Genomic DNA, 18,889 nt, shown 5'->3' with positions numbered 1-18,889 from the left:
GATGCCTCTCTTACTTTCCAGTGAAGATTGAGGCGTTGGAAACTAACTCGGCTAAAACCGAAACTATTCCTCCTAATTTGGCAAACTTTCTCTCTTCAACCGCTCACCTGTGAGTATTCGCTTCCTGTTCCCTAGCAACGAATTCAAGTTCGTCTTCTCCATTCCTCTGTTCTTCTCCAAGCGAGCGTGTGACGTGCTTCACCAACGTCAGGACTGCGTGTGTCAAGCCTCGTTTTCACTTCGCGGCCATTTTGGATTGCAGTCCTTCTGACGGTGTGCGTGACGTCATTCGTTTTCATTCTACGTGTGTGTCAAGCCTCCTTCTCATGCAGCAGTCATTTTCCGGCAGAGATTTTCTCAAAGTTTATCTGTAACCGATCACTCTGCATCTCGGTTGGGGTTTCTAAAGAACTTTCACAAGTGAAGGTATTTGTACTTGACTTTCCTGTTTATTTTTGTTTTCAAATCATTTCGACATGGCACAGAATATTATTATAACTCTACCTCCACCGTTTTTAAGTGAACCTGGAAATCCTCCGGTGCAATGGGAGGACTGGTTCATTATGTTCGACAACTATTTGGAGGCTATTGATGGTCAAGAGTTTTCCGCGAAGAGGAAAAAGGCCATTTTGTTTAGTACCTTGGGGAAGGAGGGACAGAGAATTTTTAGGTTTTTACCGATCGCCTTACAGGCTAATGGTCAAGCCATTCCTGATTTTACAAGGAAGCTATCTCCAGGTTGGAGGTTAAGTTTGCTAAGGAGGAGAATCTTGTGATGCATCGTTATAAATTCTATACACAAAAACAGCGATCGGAAGAGTATATTGATGACTTTGTTACTCGTTTGAGGGCGTTGTCAATAAAGTGCAAGTTTGGAACAATTGCTGAGGAGCTAATACGAGATCAGCTCATAGTGCAGTGTAATAGCCACAAAATTCAGGAAAGACTTTGGGCGGCGAAAAATCCTACACTTAAAGTCGCAATTGAACTTGCACAAGTCTTTGAAGAGTCTGAGAAGTGCATCAAAGTTATTGAAAACTCGAAGAAAAAGCAATTAGAGCAAGAAGTGTCTGTAGTTTCGGATAAAGATGGAGAACTTGATTCTCATTCTGGTCTAGATGATTCTGTTGCAGTGATCAAAAATAAGTTCAAAACATTTCCTAAGAAAGGTTTTTCTTCAAACAAAATTTGCAACAGATGTGGGAGCAATTCCCATTCTTCTGAGGCCAGGTTCTGCTTCACAGCTAATTAAGAGTGCTTAAAATGCGGCAGGATTGGACATTTTTCAAAGATGTGTAAAACGAAGAATAAGCAAAACGTTGCTGTTGTAGAAGATTACTCTTGTGATGGTTCTTCTGCTGCTGAAAAACATTTAGTAGTTAGTGACTCTGATGTTGCAAGTGTTGATGATCGAAGACAAAATAGACCTAGGGCTATGTTTGTAATAGATGGGCGGGAGGTTTCACTTATGGTGGATACTGGTTCCCGTCACACCATCATTCCTCAATCCACTTTCAGAATGTTGTGGTCGGACAAACCATTATTTAAGAGTGATATTTCTCCGAAGGGTTTTCAAGGGGAAACCATAGATATTGTTGGTTATTATGAGTCCAGCATGGTCTTTAAAAACAGGTCCACAGTTGGGAAAATCTAAGTGTCCTTTGATGGTCCACCCATATTGGGTTGGGTTCATCAATATGACTTGTACATTATTATCAACCCAAGGGTTCCTGATCAAGTGATGGTTTTGGAGGATGATTCTATTGACCTAATTCTCAGTGAGCTTGATTCTGTTTTTAGGAATGAGTTGGGTGAGCTGAAGGGGTATTCCCACATGATAAAGATGAAAGAGGGTTGTTTGCCTATTCAACACAAGCTCAGGAGTGAGGTTAAAGAGTTGTTGGAGGAAATGTTGCAGAGTGGGGTCATTGAACCTGTGGAAGGATCACCGTGGGTTTCTCCGGTGTTTATTTAAAAAAAAAAATCAGATGGCAAGTTGCGCTTCTGTGTTGATATCAGGTCTGTTAATAAATGCGTGATTGACAATACTTTTCCCCTTCCCAATATTGGTGAATTAGTGTCTACACTTGAGGGTGCAAAATATTTTTCTAAACTGGACCTTAAGAGCCCATACCATCAGGTTAAACTGCATGACACTTCCTTCATCACTACTGAAGGTATCTTTCAGTTCACACGTTTACCTTTTGGGTTGATTTCAGCGGCTAGCGTGTTTCAACGCATGGTTCATGAATTGTTTAAGGGGTTGGAAAAAGTTGTGTACTTTCAAGATGACATTCTTCAGTGTCTGAGCACAATAAAATACTTAGACAAGTATTACATAGGATTGGTGATGCTGGTCTTACTCTACGCAGGGAGAAGTGTGCTTTTCTTGTTCAGCAGATTGAATATTTAGGGCATGAAATTTCTGTTTCAGGGATTAAGCCAAAGAAGGATTTGCTGTTGGCCATAAGGTCATCTCCTCGACCAGCTGATAAGGATCAGTTGAGGCCCTTCATGAGCCTTATAGAGTACTACTCTAAATTGGTCAGCAATTTTTCAGAAAAGACTATTGATTTGAGAGTTTTGCTCAAGAAGGGGTGCAAGTTTGTTTGGGGTCCTAAGCAGGAATCCGCTTTTATTTTGGTGAAGGACGAAATTTGCAATTTTAGCTCCTTTTAACACTAGACTACCTTCCATTCTCATGGTTGACGCGAGTGCGTTTGGCTTGGGTGCTGTTCTGATTCAGAAACCTGGTCATTTTGAACGTCCTATTGCGTTCGCTTCTAAAACTTTGACTGATGCTGAGAGGAATTACAGTGTCATTAAAAAGGAGGCTTTGGCAGCTGTGTGGGGTGCGCATTATTTTCGCACTTATCTTTGGGGGGTCAATTTTGTTATTAAAACGGACCATAAGCCTTTGCTTAGGATTCTGGCTCCTGGTGGTGCTATTAGATGTTCTCCGAGGCTGGCCAGATTAGCAGCTAAGTTGCAGGATTTTCATTTTCAAGTTGAGCATATTCAGGGTTGGAGGAATCTCCAAGCTGATTGTTTTTCAAGATTGCCTTTGAAACCTACTGAGGGTGATGTGCATGTTGATTTGTTGGATGAAAGTCTTGCTTGGGTGCAAGAGGTTTCCTTTGGTGTTGGTTCTTTCTCGCATCAGGAATGGATTGATGCTATGAGAAGTGATGAGGTCCTCAAGGATGTCATTAGGTTGATCAAGGACGATTCAAGGAGAGAGAGCTGTTTGCAGGTCTCTGTTCGTCCTTATGTCAAGATTCTGGACGAATTATCTACTTGTGGGGACTACATTATTTTGCGCAATGACAGGTTTGTTCCGCCTTGTGGTCTCAGACGTAAGCTTTTTAATATTGCCCATGAGGGGCATCTAGGTCAGACTTTGACCCAGCAAAGGCTCAAATCTAATTTTTAGTGGCCTGGCATGGATGCTCAGGTTGCTGTGTGGGTTTAACAGTGTAGTATGTGCAAGGAAGGTTAGAAACGCTTGAAGGTGGCATGGCTTGGCAGTTCGGGCTGGACTGTTCTCATAAGGCACAGGGTCAGACTGATTTGCATATAGCCATGTCTGAACTGGGGTGGCAGAGTGAGCTAAAGAACGGTGATGGATTAAACCCAGATCTTTTGACTAGGTGGGAGTGTTTGATTGGTTCAGATGCTCCGTCCATTGCCACCCCCTTTTGTACCGCTTTTGGCCGCCATAAGTGTGGCAGGGTATGCTCAGACGTGAGTCCCTTGCTCACTTTGCCACTGGATTCAAGCAAGCCGGAAGCTTGTTTCCGGTCCAGGGAAGGCATGGCTTGGCAGTTCTAGCTGGACTATTCCCATGAGGCACAGGGTCAGACTGATTTGCATATAGCCACGCTGAACTGGGGTGGCAGAGTGAGCTAAAGAACGGTGATGGATTAAACCCAGATCTTTTGACTGGGTGTGAGTGTTTGATTGGTTCAGATGCTCCGTCCATTGCCACCCCCTTTTGTACTGAAGGTGGCTGTTGGCACTAGCATGGGTGATATTTTCTGTCCAGGTGTGCCGTGGCATACCATATGCCTGGATTTTATTGGACCCATGTCTGAGCTTAATCTGCATCAACGTTTTGCCATCGTGTGTGTTGATGTTTTTTCAAAGTGGATAGTTGTTGAATTTGTAAAGGATATCACCACAGAGACCACTAAAAAGTTTTTAAAGTCTTTATTTCAATGTGAGGGTTTTCCCAGTGTTATTGTTACCGACAATGGGACCCAATTGGTGTCGCAGAAAATGCAGTCTTTTCTTTCTCACTCTGGTGTGTCCCACCATCGGACTTCACTTTATAATCCACAGGGTAATGGGATTTGTGAAAGGTTCAATAGGTTGGTGAAGGGAACAATTCAACTGGCTGTGTCTAGTGGTGGTTGTGTGTCTGATCCTGTCCAGGAAATGGTGTGCGCTCATCGAACAACTGTTCATGGTAATTGCACGAAATCTCCTTTTGAAATCTTGCGTGGAAGGGCTCCTGGGTCCAAACTGGTTCCTGCTTGGGTCAAACAACTTTTGAGTAGAGGTGATTTTGTGGATTCCAACTCTACTTTGCATTCTCTCACTGTCGGAAGTAAGATTTCAAAAGGGGATTTGGTTAAAGTACAACCTGGAAGGTGTGCTATGGGTTTGACAAAATTTAGGGGACCTTTTACTGTTAGAAAAGTTTTCCCTAATTATGTTCTTCTTGATAATGGTGAGAAGTGGAATTTGAGGCGGGTTGCTGTTTATCACAAAAATGGGCAAACACCTTTTCAACCTGTATCTGATAACTCTGTTGCTGCTTCTCATAATTCTTCTGTTGTTTCTTCAAATGAAGAGGGGGGTAGTGGTTACATGCTTTTATCTCAAGAGTGTGTTCCTCTCTCTCCTCCTTCGGACAGGTCTTGTTTTGGCGGTGGTGATGTATCGGATTCTGGTTCCTCTAGTTTTCCAAGCACCATCATTGATTCTTCTCCTTCCCTACCTCCTTCTCTTTCCACTTCTAGGGTTTCAAGGTATCGTAAACCACCTCCTTCTCTCAATGATTATTTTTGCAATTGATGTGTTATTCTTTTGTTTATAAAGATGGAAGATGTGTTGTAAACTATTTGCTTGTATATCCTGTTCTCTCTATGACCTTCATTCTACTCCATGCTCTTTCTGTCTTGTTCTAGAATAAGCATGTTTACTGGGGCTCCAGGTTCTGATTGGGCAGTTGGTTGACTGGTCAGCAGGCGCTGGGTCCTTTACTGCTGTGCTCTTGAATAAATCTCCTTTCATACTACTGCTGAATCAAGGAACTTATTTACAACAGTCAACAGGTAGCAAGTCCGATGGGTGGTGGAGTGTGGTGGTGGGTAAAGAACTTTACTCCTAGAAGGGTTATCATTTGGGATTTAAATTTTCTTCCGTATCCTCTATGGTATAATAAATCTTAGAGCTCCCCTTCATTTCCAACTTTTTAAAGTTAGTGGAGGGGAGCTCAATATTGACTCGCCCCAAATAAAAGGTTTGTCCTTGGTCAGGGACCTTTGCTGCTACGGTAGCAGGCAATCCACAGGGCAGTTTAGGGTCTTTGAAGTGAGTTTCCTGCATATTTTGCAGGCAGTAGCTGAAAGGTTAAAGAACAGGTGACAATAACCACAATTATTGAGGTCAAAGTATAAAGGCACAGATTTCCAAACGAGCTACAAGATCTGAAGAGGCCTTTTGTGAAGTCAGACATGTCTAATTCATTTGTTTGTCAGACAATCTACTGAGAGAACCCTGCCTACTAGGTTGAAAGGACCAAAGAAAATTAACAAATTGAAATGTAGAAAACTTATCAAAGAAAAGATAACGGAGGGGCTTCATTCACAGGTGAAACGTAGCCCAAATGGGGGGGGGGGGGGGGGGGGGGGTGCGATCAGCGTATTCATCTCACGTTTGGGTTACTTCCAAGGAGGTGATTATGATAATAAAATGGCAACTCTATGGCTGTGAATGATTCAAGCATGTGAATTTATTAAAACCAATGAGAAAGAAAGGTTTGTAGAACAGTAGTAGAGAATACAACAAAGTAGCATGTCAGTGAGCTACCTCTTTTGGAGGGAAAGCAATAAAGTTTGTTGGGCAGAGGAAGGGCAAGGAGATAGCTAGGGTACCATTAGAAAATTAAATGGAAGAGATTCCTCGAAAGATACATTATGAATTTTACAACAAGCAGCTACACAAAAGTGTAGCAGGTACAGAATGAAGGGAAGGGGAAAGGAAATGTGTTAATAAGGTCTGAACACACAAGGGAAGAAAACAAGGAATCCAACACATGGATGTACAGCGGAAGGTGTCAACTACCGCCCTAGAAGGGGCCGTGGAGATAGGATGAGGCATGAGAAATGAGAGCAAAAGAATAAGACAGTGAAAACAAAAAATTGGGGTCATGAGGGTCAACCTACTAACGAGAAACACAAAAATAACTTGCCTCAGAGCACGCTATCTTACAAAGGGATTGTGAAGGAGTGTAATATTTGCTGCAATAAAATGCCTCCTAGATGTGGAGAAAATGTGTGACTTTTTCAAGATTTCATGAATACCATGCACATTCATGGATGTCGAAGACTATAATTTCTAGGAGAACTCGCCACCACAAAACGAATGCTCGTTAAATGCTTGGAGCATTTCAAATTGTAGAACTTCTGCATCCTTGAGTTCACCTTAGGAACATACAAATCCACATTGCCAGGTTCTGTGGAACCAAAACTGGGATTTTATGACAACAGTGGTATTTTTACATACTTACATGCTTTCCGAATTAGGCTAACTGTTGACACATTATGATGGAACAATTAAATAGCAAAGAATTTGCAGATATTTCCTATTACCACTTATTTCTGTAGACTATGTATAATGCAGTAATAATGTAGCTTGCTTTTGCAGTTAAACAGCTGCTTACATTACAGGTTAGGGCATGTTTTGATAAAACTTAAGTTGCACATATAGAACAATACTTGCCCATGATTCCTAAGCATGTATTTTATCACACAAAATGTCATTGTCAATCCAGCATTTGCTTCCTAACTTGGAATCAATCTTCTGTTTTGTAAAACAAGGCTAGTACTTACCCTTTGCCCCAGCTGGCAGGAACTACCAAAGTCCACAATTTTTATGGCACTACGTTTGGGGTTACAAAGTAAAATGTTCTCAGGTTTCAGGTCACAATGGATGATGCTGAGTTCAGGAGTGGCCAGAAATAGGAGAGCAGTGCAGAGTTGCTGGGCAAACTTGCGAGTGAGATTTAAAGATACACCACGGAAGTTGGTGTTACGAAGAAGGTCATATAAATTGTAGGAGAGAAGCTCAAACACCAGACAGAGATGATTTCTGAACATAAAGTGCCGTTTCAAATGCACTGCAAAAGAAACAAAACAGAATTTTAAGAAAGGTAAAACGGTACTTTTATTATCAAAGTTATTGTTGCCACACACATACATATATATATTACAATCCACAAGTACTGTAACATAAATAATTAGAAGAAAAAACACCATAAAGATGGCTATGCCCAACAAATCAAATTACCTAAACAGCACAGGTAAAAGTAACCTGTAAATGTCTGACAGGTTCTCTTGTGTATGACAGTCACCCATCAGAGCTGGCAAACAAAATCAAGTTCTCTGTAGACAAATTCCCTCAGCAACAACATCGCAAAGCAAAATACCACAAAGGACAGAAAGGCCTCTTATCAGTGTGGCAAACTCACTCCGTCATTCACTTTCAGATGGAATTGAAGACTCACCTCTTCAAATATTACCTCATCCTGGTCTAAATTTCACTGGATTCTGGACCCTCAGAAACATATCTTCAACCCTGCACTACTAATTATGTGCCCCTATATATGCACACCTCTGTATCCCCTGGTCTTCTCTTAATTTTGTGCATCGCTACTTTGAAAGAAAATGCAAATGCTACTTACCAGTATGCATCTGTTCTTGGCATGTAGGGCTGCTGACATTCATATCTGTGCATAGTCCGCCACCTAGTGTTGGGTCCGGATGATTGCACATTGTTGTCCTGGAAGAGTCTTCGAAGTATCACGAGATAGGTGGCTCCTCCCCTGGACTACAGTGCGCATGGGCATCGCCTCCATCCCCAGATTGTTTTTAGCCATTGGCAGAGATGGAGTGAAGAAAGTGAGTGATGACCATGCTATGAGCATATGTGTGTATATGAATAAATACTGCAGCTGCTACAGGCGCCGGGGAGGAGGGTGGGCGATATGAATGTCAGCAGCCCTACATGCCAAGAACAGATGCATACTGGTAAGTAGCATTTGCAGTTCGAGGCATGTGGGCTGCTGAATTCATATCTGTGCATAGAATACATAGCAGTCCCTCCATTAACGGCGGCCGCCCGTGCCAGCTGCAGCAGTCTGAAAAAGCGTTTTTAGAACAGCCTGACCAACAGCTGCCTGCTGTTTGGAATGCACGTCTACACAGTAGTGCTTAGTGAAAGTATGTGTGGTAGACCATGTGGCTGCTCTACAGATGTCTTCTAAGGGAATGCTACCTAGGAAAGCCATAGAGGCCCCCAACTTCCTAGTGGAGTGGGCCCTCGGTGGGATAGTGAGAGTGCGCTTAGCTTTAGCGTAACAGATCTGAATGCACTTTACTATCCATCTAGCAATCCCCGCTTTGGAGATTGCATTTCCCTTGTGTTGTGTGGCAAAAGCAACAAAAAGTTGTTTGGTTTTGCGGAAATCTTTTGTCCTGTCCACATAGTACATCAAGGCCCTTTTCACATCAAGAGTGTGGAGCATACGCTCCGCCAGCGTCTCTGGGTTTTGGAAAAACACCGGCAATTCAATTGTTTGGTTTATGTGGAACTGTGAGACCACTTTGGGTAAGAATTTAGGGTTAGTGCGGAGCACCACCCTGTTAGCACGGACCTGGAAGAAAGGTTCTTGGATGGTGAGCGTCTGCAGCTCGCTAACCCTCCGTAGCGATGTAATTGCTACTAAGAACGCAACCTTCCAAGTTAAAAAACTGGAGCTCACAAGAGTGCAGTGGCTCAAAGGGAGGACCCATCAGCCTTGTAAGAACCACATTGAGGTTCCATTCTGGAGCTGGTGGAGTCCTTGGTGGAATGACCCTTTTGAGTCCTTCCAGAAAAGCCTTGATAGCAGGGACCTTAAAGAGTGACAGGTGCTGCCTATTCTGGAGGTATGCTGCCATAGCAGACAGGTGAATGCGGATGGAAGAGTACGCTAGATTACATCGATACAGGTGAAAGAGGTAACATATGATGTTTTGAATGGAAGCATCTAGCGGGTCAATGCTGTGGTCCACACAGTAGATGACAAACCTCTTCCATGTAGCCGCATAACAAGCTCTAGTAGTGGGCTTCCTTGCCTCCCGAATGATGTCCATGCAATCGGGAGGAAGATTGAGGTAGCCAAACTCTAGGACTTCAGGAGCCAGATCGCCAGGTTGAGCTGTTGCGGATCTGGGTGCTGAATGTCGCCATGGCTCTGCGTCAGAAGGCTGGGAGTGAGATGAAGCCTTTGATGCGGTACCACGGAGAGTTCCAGAAACGTGGTGTACCATGGTTGGCGAGCCCACGTTGGAGCAACCAGGATGAGCGTCATCGAGTGTTGCCTGAGCTTGCGTGCCACCAGGGGTATCAGAGGTGCTGGGGGAAAGCGTACGCAAATCTGCCTGACCAGTTCATCCACATCGCATTGCCCTGTGACTGGGGGTGTGGGAACCTGGCGGCGAAGCTTTGGCATTTTGCGTTCTCCTTTGTGGCGAACAGGTCTATCTCTGGATGACCCCACTTTTGGAAGTACGGTTGGAGTACTGATGGATGTATCTCCCACTCGTGCATCTGATGGCTGTGCCTGCTGAGCAGATCTGCCATTTGATTGTCCTTGCCCGGGAGATGCTCTGCCATGAGGAAGATGTTCCTCTGAATGGCCCACTTCCACATGCTCTGAGCCAGATGAGACAGCTGTGGAGAGTGTGTACCTCCCTGCTTCTGGATGTAGTACATGGCCGTCATGTTGTCCGTCCGGATCAACACGACCTTGTTGCACAGATGTACTTTGAACGCCTTTAAGGCCATGAAGATTGCCATCAGTTCCAACACATTGATGTGCATCTTCCTTTGCTGAAGTGTCCATAGTCCCTGCACAGTGTAGTGGAGTACATGTGCTCCCCATCCCTGGAGAGAGGCGTCCGTCGTCAGGATGATCTGTGGGACAGGCTCTTGGAATGGTCGGCCCTTGCAAAGGTTTTGTGGATTCCACCAATGCAGAGAGTTGTACGCCCGACCGCTCACCAACACTAGGTCTGTCAGTTGCCCACGAGCCTGAGTCCACTGACGTGCTAGGCACTCCTGAAGCGGACGCATATGTAGTCTCGCGTGCGGGACAATGGAGATGCAGGAGGCCATCATGCCTATCAACTGCATGAACACTTTCGCTGGAAGCGAGTGTTGGGGTCTGAATCGTTGGATCAGCGCCTGGATACTGGCGATTCTCACTGAATTCGGCTGCGCAGTGGCTGCCAGAGTGTCGATTGTCGCGCCCAGATACTGTCGCACGTGGGCGGGCTGGAGATGGGACTTTGGGTAGTTCAGAGAGAATCCCAGATCGTGCAGGAGGTGAATGGTGCGTGACACGTGGTCTACGCACTGCTGTTCCGTCTTTGCTTGAATGAGCCAGTCGTCCAGGTATGGGAAGACGTGGACGTGCTGGCGACGGAGATGCGCCGCCACAGTCGCTAGGCATTTCGTAAATACTCTTGGTGCCGTGGTGACCCCGAACGGCAGGACTCTGAACTGGTAATGCTGGTCTAAGATCGTGAATCTGAGATACTTTCGGTGGGAAGGATGCAGGGGAATATGAAAATAGGCATCCTTCAGATCCAGCGTAGCCAGAAAGTCCCCCTGTTGAAGCAGGGGAAGCACCTGCTGCAATGTGAGCATATGGAAGTGCTCCGAGTTGATGTACCAGTTCAGGGGCCTGAGGTCCAGGATCGGTCTGAGTGATCCGTCCTGTTTGGGGATCAAAAAATACAGGGAGTAAACCCCTGGTCCCCGCTCTTGCAATGGAACGAGCTCTATCGCCCCTTTTTGCAGCATGACTAGAACTTCTTGCTGCAACAAGGTCAAGTGCTCGCCGGACATAGCACGGCTTCTTGGCGGTATGTCCGGTGGAATGGACGTAAGTTCTAGACAGTACCCGTACTGGATAAGAGACCTCACCCACCTGTCCGTGGTGATGGACCTCCACGCCGGCAGGAACTGCTGGAGTCTCCCCCCGACAGGTGTCGTGTGATCGGGGGGCAGTGACAAGACGTCACTGCTTGTTGGTGGTGGTGGACCTGGAGCCATTGTTTCCACGTCCCCTGCCTTTGATATTATTGCCTCTGTAGCCACCCCTGCCCTTGTTGTTGTTATACGAGGGCTGGGTGTTACCCTTGTAGTATTGTGTGGACTGGGATGCCTGTCCCCTTGAGGTGCCTTTTGAATTGGAGCGGCGAAAGGAACCACCCCGAAACTGCTGACTTTGTAAAGCCCCCATAGATTTGGCAGTTTCTGTATCTTTTTTCATCTTTTCTAGGGAGGCATCCACCTCAGGGCCAAACAGATGGTCAGGATTCACCGTTTGACTCAATATCGTGGTTTGGATGTCGGGTTTGAACCCCGAGATTCGAAGCAAGGCATGGCGTCTAAGTAACACACTTGTATTGATAGCCCTGGAGGCAGTGTCTGCCACATCTAGGGCACATTTGATGGATGCATTTGTAATGAGTTTACCCTCCTGAATGAGCATCTCTCCCGCCTCCTTGTATTGGTCAGGCAAGTGTTGCAGAATGGCCTCTAATGTGTCATAATGGGCCCTATCATAACGTGCAAGCAGGGCTTGGGTGTTAGAGATCCTCCAGATGTTAGCTGCCTGTGCAGCAATGCGTTTGCCTGATGCCTCAAAGATCTTGGACTCTTTGTCTGGGGGAGGAGCGTCACCAGTAGTCAGCTAATTCGCCCTCTTCCGAGCGTTGGAAACCACCAGGGAGTCCAATGGCAAGTGTCCCTTAATATACGTGGGATCCGTGGGCGCCGCTTTATATTTCCTGTCGATGCGAGGGTTAACCACCCGCGCCCGGGTGGGCTCCTTGAAAACCTCCTGTGCATGTTTCAGCACCCCTTTAAGCATCGGTAGTGTCTTGACTTGCTGTTCGGCTACCGAGAAGGTGTCGAATAAGAAGTCCGCATCCACGGGGTCCGAGTGCAGTTCGACGTCATGGTTCGCTGCAGCTCTCTCTATTAAGGCATGGAAGGCCGCCGAGTCCTCTGTCGGGGACGTCTTGGCGGCGAAAAGTTGAGTGTCCTGACTCGACTGCGGGTCTTCTGCGTCGCCTCCTGCGGCCCAGGGCACATGCTCCTCTTCCAGGTCAGAGTACGCAGGATAGGTGTACTCGGCATCTTCCTCGTCCGCATCAGGCGCGGGGGAATGCGTCGGCGAGTGTTCCAAGGCCTGTGGGGACACAGGTTCCATCAGAGCCGAAGAGTCCGCAGAGTACTTCTTGTTCTTGAGCGGAATCTTAAAAGGTTCCAAGGCCGGCTCCGACGTAATCTTTCGTTTGAGGAGCGACAATTTTCCGGTGTTGGCGTCGATCACCTCACGACGTTCCTCCACCGCAAGCGGTTGGAGCCGAAGCTTCGACACCACCAAGGCAGCTTTCGGCGTCAATACCTCCTTTGCGTGCCCGCTTTGTTTCGGCGCGAAGGCCTTCGGCGCCGACTTGGGTGGAAGGGTAAAACGAATGGGCGTTTGCTCTTTAGTAGGCTTAGGCGTGAGCGTAGGCGCTACGGTATCCTGAGCAGGAACCTCAGTGGACTTCCGGATCCGCTGTAAGGAGTCCCCCACTTTTTTCGTAAAGGCTGCCGAGGGCTGAACCGGCTCGAGCGACCCCTCATCTTCGAGAGCCTGATCACCGGTAGACTTCTTCTTCGGCCCCGACGCCCCATGTCTAGGCGCGTCGTCGGCCTGACGTTTCCTCGGAACCGTCTTCGGGTCCATGACCCCCTTCGGCGCCGACGCAGCCGCGTCGGGGGCCTTCGCCTTCGGCGCCGACCCAGAGGGCTTCGGGTCGGCCATTTTGGCGTGGCTCTTCAAGTCGGCCATTTTGGTTTTCTTGGAAGTTGACGCCTCCAGAACCTTCTTCACCAGCGCAACTTTCAGTTTCGGTTTCGCATCCGAGGGTGCGTGACCCGTTGGCTTCACTTTCGTTTTCTTCAACATAAGTGATGGCTTTGAAATGTCCGTGACCGGGCCCGTAGGCGGGGACGTAGGACTCATAGTTAGATCTTGGGTAAGGCCCGAAGGCGATCCCTCGACCTGGGCCGCATGAAGGGGAATAACCCCTGAGTCTGTATGGAGATGCTCCTCCTCCGAGCTATCTCCCATCGTGGCACAAGCCTGGTCGTCGTCCCCTACCTCGTCGGAGACTTCGTTATAGTCCTCCTCACCCGCGTCGTAGGTCTCCTCCTCGGACGCGGGCCCAGAGTCCGACCCTCGCACGTCGTCTTCTCCCTCGACAGATTCCTGGAAAATGTCATCTGGTGGGGGCGCCGAAGCAGACAACTGAGCCTTGAGCCGATTGGCCCGGCGGATCTTTAAAGTCTTCTTGCTTCGGAATTTCGAACACGCCATACAGGTGTCCTCGCGGTGATCCGGTGACAAGCAGGTATTGCACACAGGGTGCACGTCGAGGTGCGAATATTTAGAGTGACACAGCGGACACTTTTTGAACGGAGTCCGCTCCATAGCAAAGGGTGTAGTGTAGGCCCGTCCGCGTCGAAAGCACGTGGAAGGGCAGTAAGAGATCGGAGCTGAGAGTCAGAAAGAAAACCGTACGCAACTATACCGACGCCCAGCCTAAAGACCTTTTGCTCTCGAGTATAAAGTAGAACAACTATCGGTTCCGACAGAGGGAACCGAAACACATCCGAACCCAATGGCGGAAAAAAACAATCTGGGGATGGAGGCGATGCCCATGCGCACTGTAGTCCAGGGGAGCCACCTATCTCGTGATACTTCGAAGACTCTTCCAGGACAACAATGTGCAATCATCCGGACCCAACACTAGGTGGCGGACTATGCACAGATATGAATTCAGCAGCCCACATGCCTCGAACGGTACATACCTGTATGCCTGTTTCTGCATCGTGGATATCTTAATTGAGTCAAACACTAGAATATTTTCCTGACGCATTTTTGGGAACTCCTTTGTACATAGATTTCTTCCATGATAACAGCCGCATTAGTTTATAAGACTATCAATGAAGATCCTACGATGCAGAACTTAATATATACTGCAGGATACATAGCAGGCACTAGCCAAGCCAACAGGTCTCACTTTTTGTACTCTAACTTTGTCAATAATTTTAGCCCTGCTGTGCAGTATCCAGGATACTGTGCAGCATGGCCAAAAAGAGGGGTGAAAGCCTATGATGTGTGTGTGTGTGTGTGTGTTGGGGAGGGGGGTGCTGAGATCTAGAGATGGTGAGCTTGTGGGTGCTGCCGTGATTGCTTTATTAATGTGGCAGTTGGTTTTGAAGATGGTGTTCCATAAGTTTGAAGCGGTCAATGTTCAGATCACTGAAGACTGGTTTGTACTCTATCTTGTTCCAAGATTCACAGGCTGCCCTTGGGTTATCATGCAATATTATCCCACTGTGAAAGTGGGAGTAAAGTGTAGATCGTTAAAAATATGTATAAAGAGGTTTTTCTACCTGGCATCAAGATCCTGCGGCGTCTGATCTGGACCTTCAATTCCTCGGTTCCAACAGCTGACTAGGAGTTTGGCATCCTAGGAACTTTCACCATCATAAATCTTCAGTGGTGGCTTTGATGGTGCATTTGGCATCATCCTGTAGTGCAGGCGGGAATGCTTACTACTCTTTGGGTCTTTAGGGCTCGATGGTGGGGAAGGGGTGCGGTTGGGACTGGATGCCCTTGGTTGTGGCTTTGGTTGACTTTAAAGCCTTGTCCAGGAGTCAGTCAGAGCCCGAAGGCAGCGGGCATGCGGGGCAGCCTTTTGTGCCCAGCTTGGGACTCCAAGCCAGACCCAGTGGAAGAAGCGCTCTGTATTTGTGTGGGACAATTTGTGCTTGGAGGCGTAGGTCTAAGGGACAGATGGTGCACTTGCAGACCTAAGTGTGATCTTCATACAAGGGCCGGTGCTCTTCAGTGGTGGACTAACATCTTGTACCTCCTCTTGGTCTGATAGACTCAAAGAGCCGCCTGCATTGCTGGAATTCAGGATAAACTGGCCTTTTCACTTTCCTCGATACCAAACAGATCTTCCCTGAATATATCTGGAGTCTCCGAAAAGGTCTGCTGGTGCATCTTAAGCTGAGCCTAGCACCTTTCCCTTTAATACCTTAGGGTTTTCTTCTAACAGAAGGGGAGGAAGAACTTACAGGATGTGGACTCATTGTTGGAGGAAAAACAAGTTGTAGACGTCACAATGTCACCACAGATATTTAAAACTGCACTGGGGGCAATGCTAGAAGGGCATCCATTACATCATCCCCTTACAGTCTGCATTCTCTAGTGTTGAGTGCCGATGAAGAGCAAATGGTCCCCAAAGGGGTCACAAAGGCCGAAGGCCTCTAGGGCATGGAAAGTTGGCCGACGATGTCTTTGGAGATTATGTGAGAAGTGCGAAGGGTTGTCAAGAAGACAACTGGTTATCCCAACGAGTCTGCATGAAAATGAACATCAGGGGCGCGAAATACATTTTAAGGATTTGTAGTATTCAGAACAATCTCTGAACATCCAAACCCGATAGCGGGAAGAAACAATTGAGTCTGTGCCGTGCTCATTCCCCAATGTGAGAGGAGTTGCATTATCTGGTGCCTCGAAAGACTTTCAAGAAGAAAGACAACTTGCAAACTACAAGGTAGGTGTATGCAGAGCATGTGTACCAAAGCCAAGCAAGGTAGAAACATTTAATTTATTAGGGTTTGATGTCAAGTGTCCCCTCCTCCTTTGATACAATTAAGAAGATGAATCAGTAATGGATTTACCAGTTTAAAGAGCATCATACCAAGTAACATATGCTGTTAAGTAAATACATATGTGCTTACCTATGTAATACTTCATTTCAGTATCATGTTTGTTCATAAGCTCAAGTAGCCGCAGCTCAATTTGGGCTTGGTTCAAAAACGCTTTCTTGTTCTTAATGATTTTAATAGCCACCCATTCCTGATCATGGTGATCGTATGCCTTCACTACCTGAAAAGGGATGGAAACATGCCATATCAACACTAAATATTTGTTAAGCAATAATCAGTGCTTTTGGGTATAACACAGACGTACTACCAGAATAAAGTGCTCAGAATATACATAAGTAACACCAGAAAAAAGCACACTGTAAATACCAGCAAAGAATCAGCAAAACAAACTTAAGTATCTACAGTGTTTAGAACCAAGAAGATAAAATCTAGTCTGCATATAGTACCTGTCCAAATGAACCCTTTCCGATAAGAGAGTCAATTTCGTATCTGTCCATCCACTTCTCCCCATTCTTCACAATATAATCATAGTTGTCATCATCGTATCCATCGTTGTAGACCTTTCGCTCTTTTTTCGTGTTGGAGTCCTCAGGCGGGACTTGTTGAGCTCGACGCTTCTTCTTAGCATAGTATACCTGGCATTACAGACAAAAGAATATTTTACTATTGACATCACAACTACTTCCACATTATATATTGCTGCACCATCACCATAAGCCTTCTCAACCTGAAGGTGATGTGAAACCTCTCAGAAGAGTTCAGATCTAGTTTTTTGGATGCATCTAGCAAAAGGAAGTATTGCATTCCATTATTCTGCCAGTTCTTGTCATACAAGACACCCGCAAGCACCAAGATTCCACTATAGGTATATATAGTATGGATTATGAAATTTCAGTCCATAGTATAAGTTTTAAATGAACTGAACGAGAGTTGTGAATAAAGGCCGCCCTATGTAAAAAGTGGTTCAGACAGCCGACGGTGGCTTTTTTCTTTGCCCATCTTCTTTAGGAGTCTAGAAGACAAGCTTTCATTAGAGAGTAGGAATATGTTACACATACCCTCTGATACCATGCAGATGAATTTCCAAGGATATTCAGCATACGAAGTAATATAATTGAATACTATCAATATCAGGAAGATCACCATTTAACACGGATTTGAACATGTGCTCCGTCACATTGTTCTTCCAGACAGAGGTCACCATTTCGAACGCCTTACCCCTCCATTGTTCATTCTGCAAATGAGACCTCAAACATACCCAAGTAGAGGGCAGTGTGAAGCACTCCAACAATGTTTTTTCCAAAAAGAAAACGAACAAATCTTCATAAGGATTGGTTTCATTCTGTGGACTGGTTTCAGAGTAGAACCAAAGCCGATCCAAATGACCCAGAATATACCTAAAACTATAATGCACAAACAAATGATTTGTTTCTGTAATAGTGCCCAGTCAAAATATCAATCCGCAGTCCAGTTGGAAGACTGAACCCTGAGGGGAAGGCCTGCTACCACTTTGATTTTTAACAGTAATTGATAAGGTGGTCCTCAAATAAAACGTACATAAAACATGTTTTTGTCCTATCTAATAAAGTAGACTCACAACCACCTCTTCCAAGGTATCAAACTGATGGTTGATTGGCCCTAAATACTCAACTGTGGAGTGGTGTGGCTCACTGGTTAGAGGCGGCAGACCCGGAAGCAGAGGACGGCCCGGGACCAGGGTTCAATTCCCGAAGCGGCAGGGTCGTGGACCAGGGTCAGCGGACTCGATAATTCTCGCCTCGGTGCCTACTCTAACCAGGGATCACACTAGGCAACTCTGGGCATTAGTTTGCCTTATCTCCACAACGGCCCCCCACATGCCTGGTTTCACCTTGGAGATACCCAGCAGGGACCATCTCACAGGGAAAGCCATGACGGGTTCCCCAGCGGTCTACAGCGCTGAGATACCCTAGGGCGGGGTGATACATGCGCTTTACAAGACACCATTACATTACATTACATATTTAATTGCAACCATGGCACGTTAAGGTTTTCGCCAACAGAATAGTTCAGTAGGAAGGATCATCTGCATCCAATATAATGTTCATGATGCGTAGGAACAAATGACGTGTTCATCACTTACACCGTACAATGAGGGAAGTTGTTCAGCTACAAACGTTACGTATGAATGCCGCCAACATGCACATCAATATTCATGCAGCATTGATTTGTGAATGCATGCAAGACTATTTAGTGGGGAATAGGCCTCGGTAAAAACACTTGAGGCTTCTTTTGTTTGGTCGAAAGAGTCAAGAGTCTAAACTGGTTTCTCCACATTATATATAAGGCACTAGTTATTGTGTACCACACATTACATAGCATCTCTGCCCTCTCAGTCCTATGAGCCTTTCATCTAAAACACAGACCCCCACCTCCAACTAAAAGATGCAACCAGAAACTGTGCAGGAGGTAGAGTTGTTAAATGGAATATTATCGTTTAAATATGTAAAATCATATACATTTTAAGAGTTTCCTTATTTCCATCTAGTGCAATGGATAATTATTGCCAAAACGGCTACTAGGCTGGATAAAGTGTGTCTTTTGGCCCCAGACCTTTGCTAGGTAAATAGCAAAGACATAGGAGTCGAAGAATGGTCAGAACACCAGGGGAAAGAGTATATACCTAAATAGTTTGGGGCAGAGTGGCATAAACTCAGTTATTAACAGCCATGATGGGGCACTTGTGACACAGCGCACACATCAGCAGAGCGCAAGTGATAGAGCTTGGGAGGCTGTGTATGAAAAGCACACAGCAGAACGCTTTTAGTCT

At 46.0% G+C, this 18,889-nt stretch overlaps 1 protein-coding gene across 1 annotated transcript in view; it reads right to left on the bottom strand.

Moving 5' to 3' along the window:
* Window positions 1-18,889, bottom strand: part of LOC147701406 (dual specificity tyrosine-phosphorylation-regulated kinase 1B-like) — a 493,059-nt gene that overhangs the window by 159,355 nt on the left and 314,815 nt on the right. Inside the window, exons 4-6 of the mRNA XM_086930085.1 lie at window positions 16,527-16,715; window positions 16,153-16,300; window positions 7,119-7,405 (exon numbers count right to left, since the gene is read on the bottom strand). Of these exons, the coding sequence (XP_086786211.1) occupies window positions 7,119-7,405; window positions 16,153-16,300; window positions 16,527-16,715 (624 nt within the window). The remainder of the gene's footprint in view (window positions 1-7,118; window positions 7,406-16,152; window positions 16,301-16,526; window positions 16,716-18,889) is intronic.

Source organism: Lissotriton vulgaris, chromosome 7 (genome assembly GCF_964263255.1).
Source record: "Lissotriton vulgaris chromosome 7, aLisVul1.2, whole genome shotgun sequence".
NCBI lineage: Eukaryota > Metazoa > Chordata > Amphibia > Caudata > Salamandridae > Lissotriton > Lissotriton vulgaris.
Note: the sequence above shows the minus strand (reverse complement) of the source record. Positions and strands in the feature narration are given on the sequence as shown.